We start from the raw sequence: 21,019 nt of genomic DNA, 5'->3' as shown, positions 1-21,019 counted from the left end.
CCTTCTGGTAATCAGTTTTTCTGAGATTACTTGAGTAAGAGGTGGTACTGAGACCATTACATTTAATAGCCTTCATCGGCTCTATTCTTAGTTAACTTACATAGTCCTTTTATTTTTTTATTAAACCTGCTTTTATTAAACCTATTTTTAATCTTAAAACCCATTGCCCCAGGATGTTGGTGCTTTAATTAAAGTGAATGATAAGCTAAGTGCAAGTCAACAACATCACGTGCCTGTGAAAAGGACTATCATGAGACTGGGATGTGTTAGCAGGAATAACATCCTCAGGAGGCATCGAGGATGCAGTCCTCCTGCTGCTTGATGCTGATGAGAGCTCAGCGGGGGTGCTGTGCCCAGCAAGGTGTTCCACTTCAGACAAGGCTTGGACCTCATCCAGTTGGTCTGTGCAAGAGTGATGGGCTGTATTGTTTGTGTTTTTTTTTTTCTAGATGAGCCTCATCAGTAGAGACTGAAAGAGCTGGACCTATTTAGACTAGAAAAGATAGCTGCCTCCCCTCGGCCTCCAAATATGCGAAGTGCTTGGTAAAGAGAAAGGGAATAGTACATCATTAGCATCAGTAATAGGTTTATAAGGCACCAAAGGGGACTCTGGGTGCAATACTCGAATCCTTCTGTTAGCATTGTCAGAAGCACTGGGTATCGCTGCTTACGCTGTTTGGGAAAGATACAGCAGACTAAAAACACACTGTCAGGAGCTGTAAAAGTAGAGTAAACCCCTATCGCTCTGTCCTGTTTTCTCATGAATCAGAGGCTCCCTAAGGGTTTTTTGTTTACCTCTGCGCTGAATGAAAGAGGGAAGATGTAATTGCAGGAGGCGGAGCTGGTCCAGGACATCATTATTGCTGCAGAAAGTCCCCTGGGGCCGCTAATAGCCAGAAACAGCCCTGGCTCCAGCTGTGCACCATCTCTGGAACAGCACAGGAATTCCTGTCGCAGCACCATCGAGAGTTCCCAGCATTTTTTGTGATGATTATAGCTGCTGGGATACAGTTAGAAGTTGCCTCTGTTCAATGAAGTATACCTACAGAGAAACTGGTCCTTCCTAATGGCAGAGCATGGGGGGAAGGAGGGGAAGGCAACTATGGGTTGTCCCTTAGTTTGGATACCTTTATCCCTTTGGTTGCTACCTGGGCAAGCGAAACTGCCCGATTGCTCCTCAGCTTTGCAAGGCTGCAAGCCCTGAAGCCTGGAGGGAATTAGCAGTCCTGCCTGACTACCCTTCCTGGTTGTGTTTTTGGAGGCTGGGAGCCGAGGTGTTTTACAAAGTGTAATAATGTTATTTTTAGAGATTTGGCTCTCTTTTTGTTGCATCTGTTGATCTACAGTTCAATTACGGCAGCCCCAGCAGGAACACATATTTCAATAATATGTTCTCTGCCACTTTCTTTGACCTGCTAAATTGAATTGTAAATGGAGCATATCACAGCTCAGAAATCTCATTCATGGCCTTCTCTAACAAGGTGTGCAGAGAGCTATTAGCCTAGTCTTTGCAAGAGTCAAATAAGATATGTCTGAGGTGTGCAATGATTTACTTTAGGAAGCATCTGGTTAGCTATCGAAGCCTCAGCAGCCAGAACGGTAGGAATGTTTTTTCCTCCTTACTTCAGACCCATTCTCTGTTAGACCCAGTTTCTTCCTTTTTCTTCCCATGTATTTATTGGCAGTTGTCTCTTACGCAAGACCGCACCGTGTTACCTAGGAGTAGCGAATCAGCCAAAACCTTTGCAGTGTTTATGAAGTGGCAGGACTGGCTCAAGTTGGTTGTGTTGACAGATGTATCCTTCCAATCAGTCCATCTCCTGCCTGGAGAGGGCTGTAGCAAATGGAAAAAGTCCCATGCCTTGTGAGATTTGAAGTACTAAGCAAAGACAGGGAGAAGAGAGGAAGTTGAGGATGAAGAGTAAAAAGCAAGAGCTGGAGAATGTGTTCAAGTGGAGTTTTGCACCAGGTGTTCATGGTCTTGTTTGGTAGATGGAGAGATAATGAAGCCTTTGGACAGGTTACAAAGTACTATGAGAGCTGACTGATGCGCTGTGGAGTCCTGCAGACTGCCGCCTGCTCTCTCTCGGGTTCACGAGTCTTAAATCCAACGGAAGGATGAAAGCTTGATCCCTCTGCAGCCTTTTTAAGGTGAGGAAATTGAAGCCCAGGCGCCTTGATTCTGTTCCTGATGTACGTAAGGTCTGGTAGGTCAACATCTGCTAGTCAAGTATATTGATTTGCTCACTTAAAGTCTTCAAATCCTTGGCGTGCAAGGCACATTCCCTTTATTATATCCCTCTGCAATACGAGATTCAGCTATTGGATGTACTTCTGGCAGTGAAGGCTGATTGCATCCTGGGCTATAGTAGTGACAGTGCAGCCAGCAGCTTGAGGGATGTGGGTTTTCCTCTCTACTGACCCCTGAGAGACCACATCTGAGCACTGGGTCTGGTTTGGGGCTCCCCAAAACCAGGCAGGCAATAACAGACAGACTCCAAAATGGTTGGAGAACAAGTCTTATGAGGAGCGGCTGAGGGAGCTGGGGTTGTTTAGCCTGGAGAAAAGGAGGCTGAGGGGAGACCTCATCGTTCCCTAAAACTACCTGAAAGGAGGCTGTAGCGAGGTGGGGGTCGGTCTCTTCTCCCAAGTAACTGGCGATAGGATGAGAGGAAACGGCCTCAAGTTGCGCCAGGGGAGGTTTAGATTGGATGCGAGGAAAAATTTCTTTACTGAAAGAGTGGTTAAACATTGGAACAGGCTGCCCAGGGAAGTGGTGGAGTCCCCATCCCTGGAAGTATTTAAAAGACGTGTAGATGAGGCGCTGAGGGACATGGTTTAGTGGGCCTGGTGGTGTTGGGTTGATGGCTGGAGTCGGTGATCTTAGAGGTCTCTTCCAACCTTTATCATTCTATGATTCTGTGGTTGGACCTGGAGCCTGGGACACAGGAGGAGAAGCTGAGAGCTGGGGTTGTGCAGCAGGAGAAGGAGGAGTTCTTGCTGGTCTCTGCAACTATCTAAGGAGTGGTTGTAGAGAAGATGGAGCTGGGCAAGAGGCAATGGACACAAGCTGTATCAAGGGAAATTCCAGTTAGTAGGAAAGTTTCTCCCCATGAGGGTGGTCAAACCCTGGAGCAGGACCTAGAGGAGGGTGAGAATTTCCATCGTTGGAGACATTAAAACCTTGCTGGGACATTGCCCTGAGCAACCTGGCCCGAGTTGGCCCTGCTTTGAGTGGGAGTTTAGAGCAGAGCCTGCCAGGGGCCCCTTGCTGCCTCAGTTATTTTATCTTTAAATATTTATTGGGGTCTACATTTGATCTTTGACACTGATCAGAGCTAATGAGCTCAAAATCAACCGGGATGGAAAGTTGTTCACATCTGTAGTACACAAATCGCTGTTTTAAGGACTATGCATTCACATACCATGAGTTGTTAATGAACATTTGTAACTTCACTGTAGGAACTGAAGCATTGTACACATTGACAAAATGCTCCAGCTGATATTTGTTCTTTTTTATCCGTGGTTCCTGGTTCTAATGGGTGCAGCTGGGAGATGTAGTCATCTGTCATCTTCAGAGATGATTTAATAACTTGCTTGAAAAAGATTTTCTTTTGTTTGTTCGAATGGGGTCCAATTGGGTAATCCGGAAATGAAGAATCGTGCCTTCAATTTTTCTTTTGTATTCACTGGATAAATGTTACTTGCCTCCTTTCCGCTCTGAGCTAATACTGATAAATGCCTGCAGGAAATTGATTCTTGAAAATGTCAGACAATAGTGTAGTGAAGACTCATTAGTAAACTCTTCAGGTCGTCTAAATTCACTCCCGGATACAATGAAAACACACTTGAGTGATGGTGGTGCTCCAGTTTGAGTCCAGCTCTTGTATTTGCTCTTGGGGTAGAGAGCGGTTATTTAGGACTATGTGGCCTTGATCCTTCAACAGAATCCATTCATTTGCTAAAGGCAGGTGCGGGCCTGGACCGGTGGATATTTAGGGACCCAAGGATGGCGTGCACTGCAGGAAGATAAAATACCTCTTCTGTCTTGCTGCATTTGCAAGTTTGAGGGCCTGGTTGTCTTGGATGTCTCTGCGAATGCTGTCTCAGCATGGAGATTTATGGTGTCTTACGGGAAAATGATAAATATCTTATGGCAGGGAGATGGAGATGAGACTCATCCACAGGTTGCTTGGCTGCTCTGGTGAATATAGCTTAGCTCTTCTGAAAGCTCTGTGTTTAAACTGGTAGGTGCTTTCTTCTGGGGTGAAGGCTTGAATTTAAAAGGAGTGATGGGAGAAGGAATGTTTAGATGTGTAGCGATGGGGCCAAGGACAGAGGAGGGGTTCAGGGAGACCTCACCATAGCCCAAGGGAAGCCAGTGGGCATCTGGACATCTGATCTGTGTGGAGCTATGGAGGTACTAACATAACTTGCTTGAAGTTACTGCTTGATCTAGTGGTTTTGATGTTCTTCTAACAAAATTGAGTAACCCTCGTTTGCTCCTGGATGATGTCCTTAGAATAGTAAACAGATCTGACCAGGGTGTATTAATTCAACGAAGCAGTCTAAAATAGCTGTTGTCTAGAGATCCTAGTGCTGGCAGGGCAGAACTGATGTAGGATGTTTTTCTCCAACTATGGATGTGACCTGTGACGGGGGGAAGTCTGAAGCCAACAGAGCATGGACCCAAGGCTGAGTTGCATGCAAATAAAAAGCAACTGAGATTGGTGGCTAGGGTTACAGTAGCAGGCTGGCGTTCAAGAGGCTGAGGTCTGTCCCTGTCACCTGCCCCTATCCTCAGCATGTCACATCACCCCTCCAGACTTCTGGGTTTTCCCCTTTGACTTCTCCATATTGCCCAGTGTGGTGGGTTGACACCGGCTGCCCACCAAAGCCGCTCTATCACTCCCCTCCTCAGCTGGACAGGGGAGAGAAAATACAATTAAAAGCTCGTGGGTCGAGGTATGGACAGGGAGAGATCACTCAGCAATTACTGTCACGGGCAAAACAGGCTCGACTTGGAGGGGGAAAAAAAAATTAATTTATTACCAATCAAATCAGAGTAGGAGAATGAGAAATAAAACCAAATCTTAAAAACACCTTCCCCCCACCCCCTCCCTTCTTATGGTGGAACTGAGAATTGACTTATATCAGTCTTGTTGAACCACTAGATTTTTCATCTTTGAACTTTAACACTCTTAAGTTTTCTGTCAGAAAGTAGTCCTTGAGATAGCAATCATAAGTAATGCTGCAGTAATTAAACTGACACTGAAGGTTTGCTGTAATGTTGATATCCTCAAATTGTATCATGGAAATTGAGATACTAATTGCCATTATTTAAGTATGAATTAAGCATCCACACTTTCAATTACCGTTGGAAATTCCAGCTTAAACTATAGCTTATATCTTTTATGCGTGATATAAACCAGAAGTCTACAAAACCAGAAGTGATATAAAACAAGAAGTCTATTTAGAAAGATTGTCTATCCATCAGTAGAACAATTGATTTCTAGATATTCTAACAGGTCATTTCCCACTGCTGGAGAAAAACAACATCCTTAGGACCAACTCTCTTTTTCATAATTTTTTTCCATTGCCTACACTTTATTGTATGCATGAACACTCCTTATTTGAAACAAACAAACAAAAAAAATCTGTGTGCTAATCCACTTTTCCTTAGACTGGCTGTAACATATGAAACTTTCCAACAAAAATTGTCATTAAAAATGCATACTGACAGCAAATACGATTTAAACTAGCTGCATATGGTAAGATGTTTGTTATGTTTGTCAAAGTTTATTACTAAGATGTAAATAAAGATTTCAATCTTCCGTATTTTTGGGCATACCTAAGACAACAGTTTCCTTAACTGCCTCAATGTGAACCAGCCAAGATCTTTCCCTTCAGAAATGGGCTCTTTCAGTTTTGAAAATATGTATTCGAAAAATGTGAGTGGGCACCTCTGATATAACCAGGAGTGACACAAAGATAAGAAGATTTAGTTCTAAATGTCACAGTTCTTTGGTAGGGATGTAACAGCAGAATAGGACAGCAGTGGGTCCATCTTGGAGCTGGCTGGCATTAGTTCTTTCGGACATATGGGAAGCTTCTAGCAGCTTCTCACAGAAACCACCCCTGTAGCCCCCCCACTACCAAAGCCTTGCCACGCAAACCCAATATACCCAGTTTGCAGCTGCGGTTGTTCCAGCAGCATGGTTGGATGGGTGGAACTGGAGAAAGATGCCTACGTTTGATTTTTTTTTGTGTGTGTGTGTGTGTACGTGTGGTCAGATCCACATTCTGTTGTTCTCCATCTGCTTGTGCATGTCCTGACCGATGTGCTGCCAGGTTTTGGGAGGACTCAGTCTCTCTGGGGTTTCCTCTGACCAGAAATCCTAGCCTCAAGCTGAGATGCCCTCCAGCAAGAAGTTGCTTTAAAATGATATACTTCCTATGAAAGGCTTCCATTTTTCACAGTTTGAATTTTTCCGACAAAAAAAGAAAAGGGGGGAGGGGGAAGACATTGTCAAAAGGCTTCTTCCTGCTCTAGTTTGATTTTTATTTACTTATTTAATTATTTTTAATGAATGAACAGGAGCTTTACTGTGTTCAGGAGACAGAGAATGGGTAGGGTCCGCCATGAAGACTGAAAGCCACGAATTCCCAGAGGCACTTTGACGTGAACAAGAGCCCTCTTCATGTGGGATGACTGGCGATTCCAGAAACCAGTCTGTCCCTCCTCTCGTGCCTTCGTTTCTAGCTGGGGAGCGCAAGCTATGGTGGGAGAGGATCTCCAGCAGGCACATCTGCTACCTCGTGTGGCACGCCGTGGTCCTGGCTCGCATGGTGGCATTTGCAGAGATGCTGGAGGGAGCAGACTGAAAGTTGAGACTGTTTAGCGCCCCTTGTACACAAAGTTACTGTGAAAATCCTCTCTGGTCACGGGGACTGGAGGTGGAACATGTTTCTATTAACGTTGATCGAAAGAGACCCATGGGTTGGATGGCGGGGAGATATTCACACCATCTAGTTGTAGGTGTTGAAAGTGAGAAGATGGTTTCAGGGGCTCTTTATATAGCCAACAAAGAGGGCCAGCTTCCTCCAGAGCAAATTTAGATCATTTAATCAGAACCTTTTTTTTTTTTTGGAGCAAACCTCTGGTTGACTGTACGTGGAGACCACTATAGCCTCACATATGTGTAGATAATAATTCTTGTCCAGGGTAGCTATAGATAAATACACTTGCTATTTTTTCAGTATGGAATGACTTCCTTCCACCTTTTTTTCAGTAGCTGGTTATATTTATTAGAAACAGGCTTAATGTCTCTGATCACAGAAACGTCTGACCAGAACACAGATCCTATCAGCAGGCGAAAAGGAAAAATAACTTTAACTTGTTAGGTTGGATTACTCTGCACGATGTTTATTGTAACTCGGTGTTAATGTGGAGAAGTGAGTCAGATGTTTTTATGGCTCTGGTTTGCACTGACTTTTTCCAAACATGGGACCGTAGACCACTCAGTTTTTGGATTTGGAAAGCCAACTATTTTAAGAGGAGGGTTGAAAAATATGTATTTAAATAGAGGAAGGGGATCTCTGAACAGTTTTGGCAGAATAAACCTCGGTTCTGCTTGAAGTAGCCATGAGACAAGGAGGGAGTTCACTCTGCCAAAGCATTTAATGATGAGTGATTTCCTGGTGCTGTGTGAAATATAAATTAACAGCCAAGAGGAATGCAGAATTGAAAGGAAACTCAGTTTATCCACTTTCCTGAAATAATGAATCTAGCAATAGAAGATTTTTGGTTCAAAGCCAGAGCGCAGGGAAGTGAGTTGGAGTTTTTCTATTGATTTTAGTGGGCTCATCTGATCCTTTTTGCTGCCCTTCAGCCTCCCCGCCGTCACGCTGTCTTTCCGGTCGGTAGCAAACACTACCCGTCTTTCCTGTCTCTGCTCTTCAAATGACGGTTGGGTCTTTACACAGTGGTCTGTGGCGAAGGGCTTTTTTTTTTTTTTTTTTTTCCCCCCTTGCTCTGTGGTTTAGGGTTTTTGGCTTCTCTTTGTAAATGATAGTGATCTTTCTTGATTTGAGACCCTCCATGCTAAGAGAACTTTAAGTCTGAAGGGAATCGATAGTTGTTTATTTTTCTTTTTTTTTTTCCATTTTGCTGTTTGAGCCCCTTTTTCAAAGAACTGTCTTCTGTTTTATTGAATTTTTGTTAAAAGACCAAGGCACCTGTAGAGTCGACTCACTTGAATTGTGAATGCAGGTTTATTCTTTCCTTCTTCTAAGCCCCCTTACACTCTCTGTGAAGGGTTTTCATGGGGCGTTGTGAAGAAGAAAATTACGGTACCCCACTTGCCGCACTCGTCTGACTTAACCTCCTTCCACAAAACAGTATGTTGTTTCCTCTGACTGGTCTCAGTGGTGGCTTAGTGTAAAGTTGTTAACGTTTTCTGGCTTTTAGTCTTTTAAAGAAAATATCTTTTAATCAGGAAAAGAAATCTGCTTTGTTGTGCATCTCCTCACTTCCAAGCAACCACAACCTCACCCCCATTTCATAGAATCATAGAATCATTAAGGTTGGAAAAGACCTCTAAGATTATCGAGTCCTACCATCGACCCAACACCACCATGCCCACTAAACCACGTCCCTAAGTGCCACATCTGCACGTCTTTTAAATACTTCCAGGGATGGGGACTCCACCACTTCCCTGGGCAGCCTGTTCCAATGTTTAACCACTCTTTCAGTAAAGAAATTTTTCCTCACGTCCAATCTAAACCTCCCCTGGTGCAACTTGAGGCCATTTTTAAGGCTCTTCAGGTGAAATCCTCCTCGCTGTGGCTTCAGCTGCTCTGGGAGAGCTGTGGGGACCTACTGCCACAGAGGGTTTGATGTGAGGATCTGTGCAATCCTCACAGTTGGATGTGAATCAGAAGGGGGACTGTAAAAAACGTCTGTTTCCGTCTGTGAGCTGCCATGATTATCTGCACTGGTATAAACTGGGGCAAGCTCCCAGCAGCATTGCAGCAGTGGCATTTGACTTCCTTCACTGGCGAGCTTCTAAGGATGCACAAGTTGGAAGGGACCCAACTTCGCCCACGCTGAATGATTGCTGGACCGTTGTTTGCTATGAGCTAATCCGTGCAGGAATGGAGCCCTAATCTGTCCAGCACTGGCATTTCCTCTTACCCATTCACAGTTTAAAGCAGGCTTCTCTCTTTCCAGTTCATTTTGAAACTCTACATTGTTTCTGGGTGCCAGAGAGGATGCTGGAGGCGGTGGGTTTGCTTTAGAGGGCCTCCTGCAGTTTTATCCCAAGGCCAGGAGGTGTAGGCGCATCTCAAGGATGCAAGTCCTGCTGCTCGCTTGGGATGAGCTGACAGAGGTCTCCAGCCACCGCTGCAGGTGGAGGAGGGTGTTTCAGGACCAGTGTTGACTGGGGTGACTCTAGCAACTTCAGCGAAGCAAAATGTTTATGCTTTGCTTCATCCATAGGCTGCCAGGAAATCAGCTAGCTCTAGCCTTAGCTTTTCTTGGCTTTAATGGAGCAGACCTCGAGCCAATGCAACCTCCTCCTCCAGCTGGGTGCAAAGGAGGAGCGAGGGGGGCAGCTTAGCTCATTGCACAGCATTTTGGTGACCTTTGGGAATAAACTTGGCAGTAAATAAGCAATTTAACGTGGTCTCACATGTTGCACCCCTCTGTTTTGCCTGCATGCCCCAGACAAGGCTTGGGACATACTTTCTGATAGACCCAGCTTAATTATAAAAATATTTAAACCTCAGGAAGAGGGGCAAGTGTAAATGCAGTGATAGCCACTTCTGATCAATGGAGTCTCACCCTGGGCAATCTTGATTTTAAGATCTTAAATGTTCCTTCTCTGTTCTGAGCCCAAATCACGCACTATTTAGATCCTGACGCTGTGCCGATCTGCTTTTTGGGAAGATAATGGGCAATTTGGGGATCTAAAGGCTTGATAAGGGTTCGTCAAGTAAATTATCAAATGGACATGGTTCTGTCCTCTCTAGAGCAGCACAATGTTGAGTTGCGTTCACCCCATAATTCGGCAGGGAATAGCTGTGGCAGACAAATGCGCATTAGCTCTGCGTGTGGCTAGAGGATCGCTTTCTAGTGACAGCCGGGATACCTTCTCTAGAGAAACTTTTTAAAAAGCATGGAGTTGTTGGTTGAAGAATTTCTTTGGTTTACAAATGGTATCACACTAAGAGATGTCTTCCAGCATACGTGCAATCAGCTAGAATGTAGAAATGGGTGAGAAATCTCATAGCTTCTAATATAGCAAGTTTGACTAAATTGAAATAGTCCCCGTAGGAGGGGTAGGTGGGAGTGTGTATGTAGATGAACTTCATAATATCTCCTACAGATATTACAGGAAATAAAATAATCTTCCTGAGCCTCTCTGCTTTGCTGCGCCACCCGTGCTGGGTGGTAAATAATGCTGTGACGTTCGTCTGTGTTGGGGATTGCAGCGGAAGAGGCTGGCGCAGACTTCAGTTAACCAAAACTAATCCCCAAATGGGAAAATCTCTTCTGTGCTCCGTGATACGAAGTTCAGGGCTGTTTAGATTAAAACTTGCAGCACAAGAGCAGGCAAAATGCACGAGCCAACTTCACAGTTGAATCACAAACTGGCTCTTTCTGTGGCAATTTCATTCAGTTTGGGCTTTTTTTTTTGCCATCATCCGTTACTTTGGAGTTGGTTATGCTCTCACCTGACATAGGGTGGGGATTGGGGATGCACAAAAGTTGTGGAGAATGTGGATGAAACGCTGATTTTTATTTTTTTTTTTTTAAGGATTCTGTGATTTTAAAAATTTTAAAAAATCACTGACAAACTGCAACTTGGTAACACGCCTCAGTCTTCATTTGTTTCCTTTTGGGGCTCTTCTGATTATGTCTGTAGATACTCTTGGAGTAAGAAATCTTATTCCTATTGCTAGAAGTGGCCTCACAATAGACCTGAGATCGCAAGCACACTGGTATGTGTAAGATGCTTGTTTTTGAAAGTGGTTCTGCAGTGCCAGATCTTCAACCTGTGCCTGATCCTTCTAAATATTCTCACTTCAGAGTCACTTCTCTTTTATTTTCAGTGAGACTCTCTCCACCCTTCTTTGGGCTGTGGCCATCTCAGTGGGTGTGCTGTGCAAAGACCTAGTCCATGTACCAGTTGGCTTTTTTTGAGCTTAACCAAGCACATGGTACATGTGCTGGAGGGAAAAGGAGACTCTTCCTTTAAAATTAAATGTCGGTATAATGAGGTTAATACTGGTTTGTGCCATTTTGCAAGACACCATGGCTATATCTGCATTAGCAAGTAGGGTGGCCCAAGACAAGAGGGTTGTGGAAAGAGATAGATAGTGCTGAGATCCTGATATTCGTGGTCCAAGCATTCTGGAGGTGGTGGTGTGGTCACTTAGGACTAGCTCTAGTCTGGTCCTATGGACTGAGTGCCCATTGGTGGTTGAGGTGCGTTGGGTTCACTGTTGGAGCACATCTTCTGGTTTAGCTTCACCCAAAGCCCTTTAGTGACGTGAACCAGAACACAGAAAGCAGGACAAAAGGGTGAGCTACTTCCAAAACGCATCCTGATAGGAATGAAGGTGCTAATACCGATGCACTTGGTCAAGTTCATTTGCAGGACAATATTGAGTGCTGTGTGAGCTGCGCATGTTTGAGCTCAGTGTGAGTAATTGGTAACTAGTGAGCACGTCCACCTTATTCCTGTGGGAAGAGGGAGAAACAGAAAGGGAAGGGTGGCGAAGGGAAGGTTTTCTAGAACAACTACCAAAATGTCACTGCTGATATTCATATAAAATCTCACGGAGCTGAAAATGTGGACACTTTTTCAAGCACCTTCAGACTTTCTAGCGGTTCTGCCCGAGTTTCTGTAGGTGAAGTGGCATCGTTTCCTCCACCCACTTGTGGCTGTGATTGAGTGATCGGGATGACAGGATTTTAAGTCTTTATTTTTGGCAGTAGAGTCTTGAAGCTGTTGCATGTTGCAGATTTCACCTTGCTTTAAAGCATGTGGGAGCTTGCAAAGTAGGGACCTCTAAAGCTCTTCTGATGAGGGGCTGTTGGAGGGAGGTTGTACAGGACCCGGACTAAAGCCAATATATTGTGCATGTAGGTCAAATTCACGTAGGTTCAGATTCTGGTTCAGTTTGTGCTGAATAGCATCAGTGGTGCTGGGAAGATGTTCCCTGTTCTTCTGAAAGCCCACCTAGAACTGTGCTTGAACTCACTGAAGGATGTCGACCCTTGAAGAATTTGACTGGGTTTTCACAAAATCAGACAGGCAAATGTATCTGGCAAGTGCACCATCAAGGACAGACCAAAAATAGCTTTTGGAGTGCTTGACAAAAGCTATGCTACTTGCATGTAAATGAGGGGGGAAATATATATACGGAAAAAAAAGCCCAACCATGTTCTGAAATCTTTTCCTTGGCTTGTTTATCAAATCAGTGTCATCCAGTGCATGAATACCGGCCAAGCTTATCCCATAATGACCTTTAAGGAGCTGGAGGATTTTTTTTTTTTGTGGCGATGTTGGTCCGCAGCACTTGAGATACTTTAAACCTCACTTGCCTTGCAAAAACCTGTCCAGTTAACCAATTCAGCAGTGTCGCTGATAGGTGCAAGGAGGGGTTAGACCCAAATGGAGAGGAAAAAACCCACAAACAATAGGGAAATTGAGGTTTGAAAGCTTGGAGATCTGCAGACTGGAAGGCATCCAGGAGAAAATAGTCATAGTCTGCCAAAAGGGTTAGCCATTGCTTTCTCCTGGGGGGTTTTGGTGGGATGGAGCGAAGGTGAGAGTGGGTTTTGGTTTGGGTGTTTATATAATCCAGATGTTGCATGGGTGGATTTTAATCTGAAACTTCTTGGTTGGAAAGGGTTGGCTTGGCTGTGAAGCGGTGGTCGGTGTGGAGGAAGTTCGTCGTGGAGAGATGTTGCAGCCTTGCTGCTGCTTTTGGGACTGGGGAAGGCTGGTGTTGGCTATGGAGCTGACGTAGATGCTATGGCTGGCGTCCTGCTACCAAAGGTGGGGTGTTTTGCAGGGGAAAACCCCCATTCCAGCCTCAGCGCATTCTCTCCAGGAGCTCACCTGTGCATATAGGTGCAGACCTGTACATGAGGTGGGGAGACGACAGTCTTTAAGCTCACGGCAGAGCAGTTTGGCCATGTGGTTTTGAATGTACTCGGTAGGCGTGCTGTACAAGTCCCTTCTGGTTCCTTTTGCCCCATTTATCTGGAACACAAAGCCTCACGTGGGAATTAGGCACCTGGAGCTACTGAGGTTTGATCGAAGTTGGGTAACAAACTTGAGCTGAGTTGAAGAAAAGTTTTAACCGTAACCCCAGCCAAGAATTGGGAATTTCTAGCAGAAAACATCATTTCTGGTGCAGCAAAAATTAAATAATTCCAACCCTTTTTATTGCTTTCTTTTTCTTTTGGCACTTTTATGAGACGGAGCTTACAAGGAAGAGCTGTATCACAAGATCGGTATCCAGGGTGATGCATGATGAAACATAGTCAATACACAGTTAAGTAAATAGCTTCAGCCCTTCAGATGGAAAGGGAAGGCAAAGAATAGTAGTGTTTCTTATATCACCAAAACCGTGTTTATATTGTTTACGTTGTTTTGCATAATTGGAAAGCCATGAGACAGTTCACTAGAGAAAAGGGCATTTTCAAGAGTTTAATGGTGTGCTCAGGGTCTAGAAGGAAACTATAATAGTAGAGTTGCTCATACACTTTTTTTAATGTTCATTCCATCTTGCTTATTCTGGGAAGAGAGGATTCATTTGAATATTTTCCATAACGAATTTATTTCAGTGTTTTGTTGTGAACGGACTGGGTGCTGGTTGAAACGGAAACATATGTGGACTACTTAATGCCTGCAGAGTAAAACCAACAAGGAACACATGGAAATGGTGCTGGTTAGGGACAGTTTTCCTGTAACGCTGTTCTCTTCGCGGATGTCCTTGTGGTTTAGGATTTTACCCATGCTATTGGAGCGGGACACTGAACAGATGTTTTAATTATATTTTTTGGGGGGGGTGGGGGGGTGGGGTGTTGAGTATTAGTTGAAACATTCACCAAAACTGAATGTTGGTGTAAATATCTTTCATCCGATGCTGGTGTGGTCTCCCCTCCTGCCGTATTATTTGCAAAACACTTACATATGTGGTGGTGGTGGGAATAAATGTTGCGGATGGGTGGTTTGGCTCTGCAGGATCTGGGTGCCCCGGGGGAAGGAGTAAGAGTTCACATGCCTGTGTAGTAGTAGCATCCCTAACCTGCTGTATAGCCTTTGCCATGTGATCACTACTCAGTCATTTAGGCTGAACCCATGAGAGAGTAAGATGCCAAGTTGCATCTCTCACATGTGAATGGATAAGTTAATGAAACAATTGCCTCAAAAAACCACAAACCAAAAAAAAAAAACCCCAAACCCCAAACAAACAAAAAACCCAGCTCTGTATCCAGAAATGCTCCCTCGTTCCATATGCCCTGAGAGCTGGAGAAATGCTGTCCCAGCCCTACATAAGATGGATCTACATAAGTGACCCCTCTGCCCAGAGCTGGGGACCAGGGTTGCATCTCCCACTTCCCTGTCGTGGTTTAACCTCAGTCGGCAATTGAGCACCACCCAGCCGCTCGCTCACTCCTGCCCTGCCCCCAGTGGGATGGGGGAGAGAATCGGGAGAGTAAAAGTGAGAAAACTCATGGGTTGAGATAAAAACATTTTAATAATTGAAATAAAATAAAATCCTAATAATACTAATAATAGTAATAATAAGAATAAGAATATACAAGGCAAGTGATGCACAGTGCAATTGCTCACCACCCACTGACCGATGCCCAGCCAGTCCCCGAGCAGCGGCCCCCCCGGCCAGCTTTCCCCCAGCTTCTGTACTGAGCGTGACGTCCCATGGTATGGAATGTCCCTCTGGCCAGTTGGGGTCAGCTGTCCTGGCTGTGCCCCCTCCCAGCTTCTTGTGCCCCTCCAGCCTGCTCAGTCGGTAGAGCATGGGAAGCTGAAAAGCCCTTGATTTAGTGTAAGCACTGCTCAGCAACAACTACAACATCGGTGTGTTACCAACATTGTTCTCACCCTAAATCCAAAACACAGCACTGTACCAGCTACTAGGAAGGAAATTAACTCTATCCCTGCTGAAACCAGGACACTCCCTCAGGGGAGAAAGGTCTGAAATCTGCCCTTGGAAATGTCTAGTTACTCCATCCAATCTCAACAGCTTCTAGACGAGATGTGGGATAGGATGGGGCACTGGCCCTGAAAAGGGATAGTATTAATGCTGACCTCTTTTTCCATCCACAGTGGGAGCGCCTCTGGTTCCTCATCCTCACCTCGTCCTTCTTCCTGACCCTGGTCTGGTTTTATTTCTGGTGGGAAGTTCACAATGACTACAATGAAATCAACTGGTGAGTAGAGTTTTCCCCGTTGCGGAGGGGCAAACACTTAACAAATTCGGCTGCCATCATACGCCTCTAAGAGCTGTTTGACACTGGGTTGGATGCATTTGAGTCCTTCAGATGGGCTTGTTAATGGCAGAAAAGGGAAAGCGAGGTGGGAAGTGGGACTGAAGGAGAGCTGCTTCTGCCTGGCTTCACTGATAGATGTAATGTGTCCTCACGTCTCCATTGCGCGGCTGTAACGGAGCTTTGGGTAGGTGTGCTCCCCGGTGAACAGCATGCGAAAACAAAGATGGTGCTGAAATTATGTGGAAGCTTTTTGGTTGTCTTTTGTTTGTTTGTTTCTATGGTTGGCTGTTTTTGGAAGTGGCTGAGCAATTTGGCTGCAACTTTCTACAAAATATAAATGACAAAAATTCAGCCTGAAGCAGACACGGGTGTGGAAAATTTTGCAAAGTTGGAAGGAGCTGAAAACAAGCTTTCCAGTGGGATGTGCTGGGGAGTTCAGGGTGTTGCCATCTCCCCCCCCAGTGCTGGAAATTATTCTCCCTTTTACTGTCTCAGCAGCATCTTAAAACATTTTGACAGTACCTCGGGCTGTCTGCTAACCAAACTGCTTTGACATAATCTTCTTGTCAAAGATAATATGTAAACTGTATTTTAAAACGCAGTGGGTAGTTGATCCCTTAAATAAATCACGTGCTTTAGATGCTGAAGTTGTATGAGGGGGAGTGTTTACTAACTTAATGATGTGAGCTGTCTCCTCCCAGGAGTGTGGTTTTTCTCTTTGCTCAGACCCACATTCTGAGAACTGAAACCATCACCATTGCTCTTGATTATTTATAATACTAGCATGAACCCCCCCCCCCCTTTTTTTTTTAAAAGAGTATTTTGGAACTCCTCTTTCTTTCAGTTTATACCTCCAATAAAGGATGTTAACGCTCCTAGTCTGCTCCAGTGCAAAGCCTAAATCTGTCTTAGCTCCATGTTAAGAAAGGGCTAAAAAAAAATCATTCAGAGGTGAAGCAAAACCCTGGGAACGCTGTGAATGGGCATTGCAGCCACAGTGCTGCAAAGTTTTGGGTTCCCAAATATTCATGCAGGAATGGGAGGAGACGTTGCTCTGGATGCAAGAGGTATTTGGGCTTTAAAATGCCCACGCGTCACCTGCAGACCAAAGCTCCTTCCCCATGCAACCCAGTGTGCACAGGGTGCTAGAAGCACTTCTGGATTGACAGCACTGGAAAAGCAAGCCCTCTTGTGCACAACGGTCATGGAAGAGGCTCTCTGGATGCAAATTAGCAGGGCTACATCTGTTCAAGCATTGCCATTCAGCGCTGAAAATGGGTCAGTGCTTTGTATGTGCTGTAACCCTAATTAGATCCCTGCTCCACACACTGGCACCAGAGGTTGAGGAGAAGAGCAGGGTTTCTGAAAAACAGCCTGAAATGGTGCAGAAAGGCTGGGAGGGAGGATGATAACATGGGGTGAGGTTTTAATTACAGCCACGCCAGTTCCAGACAGAGGGGAAACAATTTCCACTGGGTCTGTTCAGGCTGAGCCTGGCCCTCTTCCCTCCCAACACAGATGCGTGGGCTCCATTGAAACAGAACAGTTTTCAGCCAGACAGGGTGTAAAGGAGGTGAAAGCATCACTTTGGACCCAACAGAGCTGTGAGCCTGTTGCTGATGAGATACAGTGGGGTCCTGGCTCTTAGAAACCCCATCTTTGCTGTTCCTCAGTGACTATCACTTCTGGACCATATTTGTGGACAGTGTTTCTATGATACTTGTTTCTGTTGCCTTCCTCTGTGCTTCACTGATTTATTTGCAAGCCATGACCTCTCTCAGCCTAGAGGAAGGGCGTTTTGGGGCAAACGCCATCTCGGTACAGGACTCAGCACACCAAGCTACTGGCAGAGTCTCCCTGGAGGCACTGGGATAAAGAATTGATGTCGCATTGGTGTGATGAGCTGCTAAGCTTGTTCCTGCCCTCTGAAGCTCATCCCTGTGAGCTCTCCTTCCTCATGTCACATGCAGGAAACTATACTGAAGTTCTTTGACCTGTCCCACCACAGCAAGTGAAGCAAGACTGGAGGCATCTGTCCAACCAGCCCCTCAAAGGAGGACTATTGCTAGCAGTAGACCAGGTTGACTGAAGTCTTGAAACCCCAAGGTTGAAGACTTCCCCCCCTCACCGGGACTTGTTCCGGCACTGCACCACCCTCTGTGAGGAGAAGATTTTCCAAACCAAACCTCTAAGGGCCATTTCCCCTTGTGACAGTGTCTGTCACTCTTGAAGAGTTTGATGTCATCATCTTCATAACTGCCTGTCAGACAGCGTAGGCGGCAATTAGATCATCTCATAGCCCCTTCTCTGTGAGCCTAAACAAGCCCAGCTTCCTCAAGCTTCCCCTAGTAAGCTATGTTCCCCGGGTGCCTCACCATCTTGGTTTGGTAATTCTGCATTGGACCCCCTACACATCCTCCTTGAACTGAGAGGCCCAAACCAGGGCACGGTGGTGCTGGCGCCACCTCACCAGTGCTGAGCAGAAGGGAGAGCAACTTCCCTTGGTCTGCTGGTGACACTTCCCTTGATGCCACCCAGTATATGGTTTGACTTATTCACAGTGGACGTACCCTGTTGGCTCATTCAACCTCATGTCCTCCATAACACCAGGTCCTTCTCAGCAGGGTTATTAGCACGCTAATGTAAAGCCTCATTATTCTAGTTGAAACTACAATGCGCTGCAATACCTCTTTTCCATGTTCTTTTGGTTAAAATGGTACTTGAAACTTGAATTCATTAGGATGCTCTTTGTTTCTTAACCCAGATGTGCAGAGCATTGCTAAATGCTGCTGAGCAGCTGCCAGAGGTGACTTAAGAGGTAGCAGAAACCTACAGATGAGCAGAGCAAACCCTACCTGTGGTTCAGGCAGTATGTTTGGGGTCCAGCAGTGGATGCACCTATCTATGTAAAACCAAACTGAGACCCCCCCCTGGAGCACTGCGTCCAGATCTGGAGCCCTCAGCATGAGAAAGACACAGACCTGTTGGAGCGGGTCCAGAGGAGGGCCACAAAAATGATCAGGGGGATGGAACAGCTCTGCTATGGAGAAAGGCTGAGAGAGTTGGGGTTGTTCAGCCTGGAGAAGAGAAGGCTCCAGGGAGACCTTATTGCAGCCTGTCAGTACTTAAAGGGGGCTTATAAAAAAGATGACGGCAAACTCTTTAGCAGGGCCTGTTGCGACAGGACAAGGGGGAATGGCTTTAAACTAAAGGGGGGTAGATTCAAACTAGACCTAAGGAAGAAATGTTTTATGCTGAGGGTGGTGAAACACTGGCCCAGGTTGCCCAGAGAGGTGGTGGATGCCCCATCCCTGGAAACATTCCAGGTCAGGTTGGACGGGTCTGTGAGCAACCTGCTCTAGTGGAAGATGTCCCTGCTGATGGCAGGGGGCTTGGACTAGATGGCCTTCAGAGGTCCCTTCCAACCCAAACTATTCTATGATTCTATGATAATTAAATTGTGGCAGTGATAGGGTTTACCTACATAAGCGTGGGTATTTGGCCTTTAAACTTGTAAAGACTTAAGGGGCTATTCTGGGATTGAAATGGGCTTTAGAGAGACAAGGCAAAATGATAGCCTGGCATGTATTGCTTGCAGGCTTGTAACTTTTTTCTGCGAGGCTGAACATGCAGTGAGGTCTTTTGTCAGCGAAAGGGCTTTGTGTCTCTAAATAAATATTTTCTTAAATTTATTGCTTTGGGCATTTCCCTCTTTGGTGTCTATGCTTAATTGCATTATACTTCAGATCTCCAGTGTGCAAGCTATATACTGCAACAGAAAGCTCAGCGTTGGTTAATGAAGGATGTGGGAGATGCTGTAATTTGTGAACCTGGCTGTGTTCCCTCTGGAGCAGGACTATAAATGCAAGTCTGTGTAGCAAATTTGTTCTTCCTTAGATCTGGATAAGGCTCATCTGGTTCATAACTACCATGGAAACAGCATTTTAAAAAGTCATTTGCATGTCAAGTGAAGACGTGACGTTGTCAGAGGGACACTTGAGGGGATAATCAAAGCAAAAACTTAACTGTACTGAAGCTGAGCTAAGGAAGCTTCTGGTGGTGGCATGAGCAAAGACTTCAAAGGAGCCCTCTTTTCTTTCTTCCCTCTTTTTTTACTAACAGCATGTCTGAGTCCCTCCATATCCCTTTTGTTATGGCTCTTTGAATCCTTGAGCAGAACCTGGACATGAGTCATGTTTGTTGAGCCCAAGGACTTGCTCTCCAGATCCTACATGGGAGCTTTACTCCTGGACAGAATGGACGGGGCAGTTGTCAGGCCAGAGTCTGGCTGATGAATGATGCTGGATTTGTGTGGTGGGGAGGAGGTTGGGTCTTTGACCTGCTTGCATGCGGCATTTGCATCTATCGTAACTAAAAAAAGCAACAAAAACCCCTGGGTCCTAGCCTTGGTCAGTTTATTGAATGAGCTGATGAGTAGGGCTGAGGAAGGCCAGTGGGACCGTTTGATCTGAGCCCCATGTTGTCAGATGTTGGAGAAGCCTAATGTCCACTGTGTTATGTGATCCTTTAATACAGCGAGGTCTGTCTCAGCTCAGCCTTCTGGAGTCTCTGCTCAGGTGTGTTCTGAATCTGGTTGCTCCTCTTCAGCGGTACTCAATCTGGAGATTGGCAAGTCAGGATGGGCTTCATGCAGTCCTTGTGTTCAGAGGCGCACAGGACATCGCAGCAGCCAGGCGCTGCTCCAGGGCCTGTGTTTCTGCTGGGCGTGTGTGAGCAGTCCTGCTGCATCACCCACCCATCTTGTCCTTGCTGTACCAGAAGATTTGCATGGACAGCGACAGGCACTGCGGCTACTCCAAACCCCGTGACAGGCATTGACAAAGTGATTGGAAAAGGGGCACAAGTCCTCAGCCTCCGGAGGTGCGTCCTGTCAGGTGTGAAGGAAAGGCATACCTTCAAGGAAGATGTTATATGCCACAGTTGGTATCGCTAACGCGTTTTTCTCAATCCCTTTGGCGGCAGAGTGCAGGCCACAGTTTGCTTTCACTTGGAGGGGTGTCCAGCACATCTGGAACCGACTGCCCCAGGGGTGGGAACACAGCCCCACCATTTGCCATGGACTGATCCAGACTGCACTGGAACAGGGTGAGGCTCCGGAACACCTGCAGTACACTGATGACATCATTGTGTGGGGCAGCACAGCAGGAGAAGTTTCTGAGAACGGGAAGAAAATAGTCCAAATCCTTTTGAAAGCTAGTTTTGCCATAAAATAAAGTAAGGTCAAGGGACCTGCACAGGAGATCCAGTTTTTAGGAATAAAATGGCAAGATGGACATCGTCAGATCCCAATGGATGAGATCAACAAAATAACAGCCATGTCTCCACCAACTAGCAAAAAGGAAACACGAGTGTTCTTAGGCGTCGTGGGTTTTTGGAGAATGCATATTCCAAATTACAGTCTGATCGTAAACCCTCTCTATCAAGTGACCTGGAAGAAGAATGATTTCAAATGGGGCCCTG

General features: G+C 45.6%; 1 protein-coding gene across 1 annotated transcript in view; it reads left to right on the top strand.

Moving 5' to 3' along the window:
• The window catches only part of GDPD5 (glycerophosphodiester phosphodiesterase domain containing 5), a 116,215-nt gene that overhangs the window by 48,244 nt on the left and 46,952 nt on the right, over positions 1-21,019 (top strand). Inside the window, exon 2 of the mRNA XM_009321944.1 lies at positions 15,375-15,478. Coding sequence (XP_009320219.1) covers positions 15,375-15,478 — 104 coding nt within the window. The remainder of the gene's footprint in view (positions 1-15,374; positions 15,479-21,019) is intronic.

The sequence above is a fragment of the Pygoscelis adeliae genome, unplaced genomic scaffold (assembly GCF_000699105.1).
Source record: "Pygoscelis adeliae isolate BGI_AS28 unplaced genomic scaffold, ASM69910v1 Scaffold263, whole genome shotgun sequence".
NCBI lineage: Eukaryota > Metazoa > Chordata > Aves > Sphenisciformes > Spheniscidae > Pygoscelis > Pygoscelis adeliae.
Note: the sequence above shows the minus strand (reverse complement) of the source record. Positions and strands in the feature narration are given on the sequence as shown.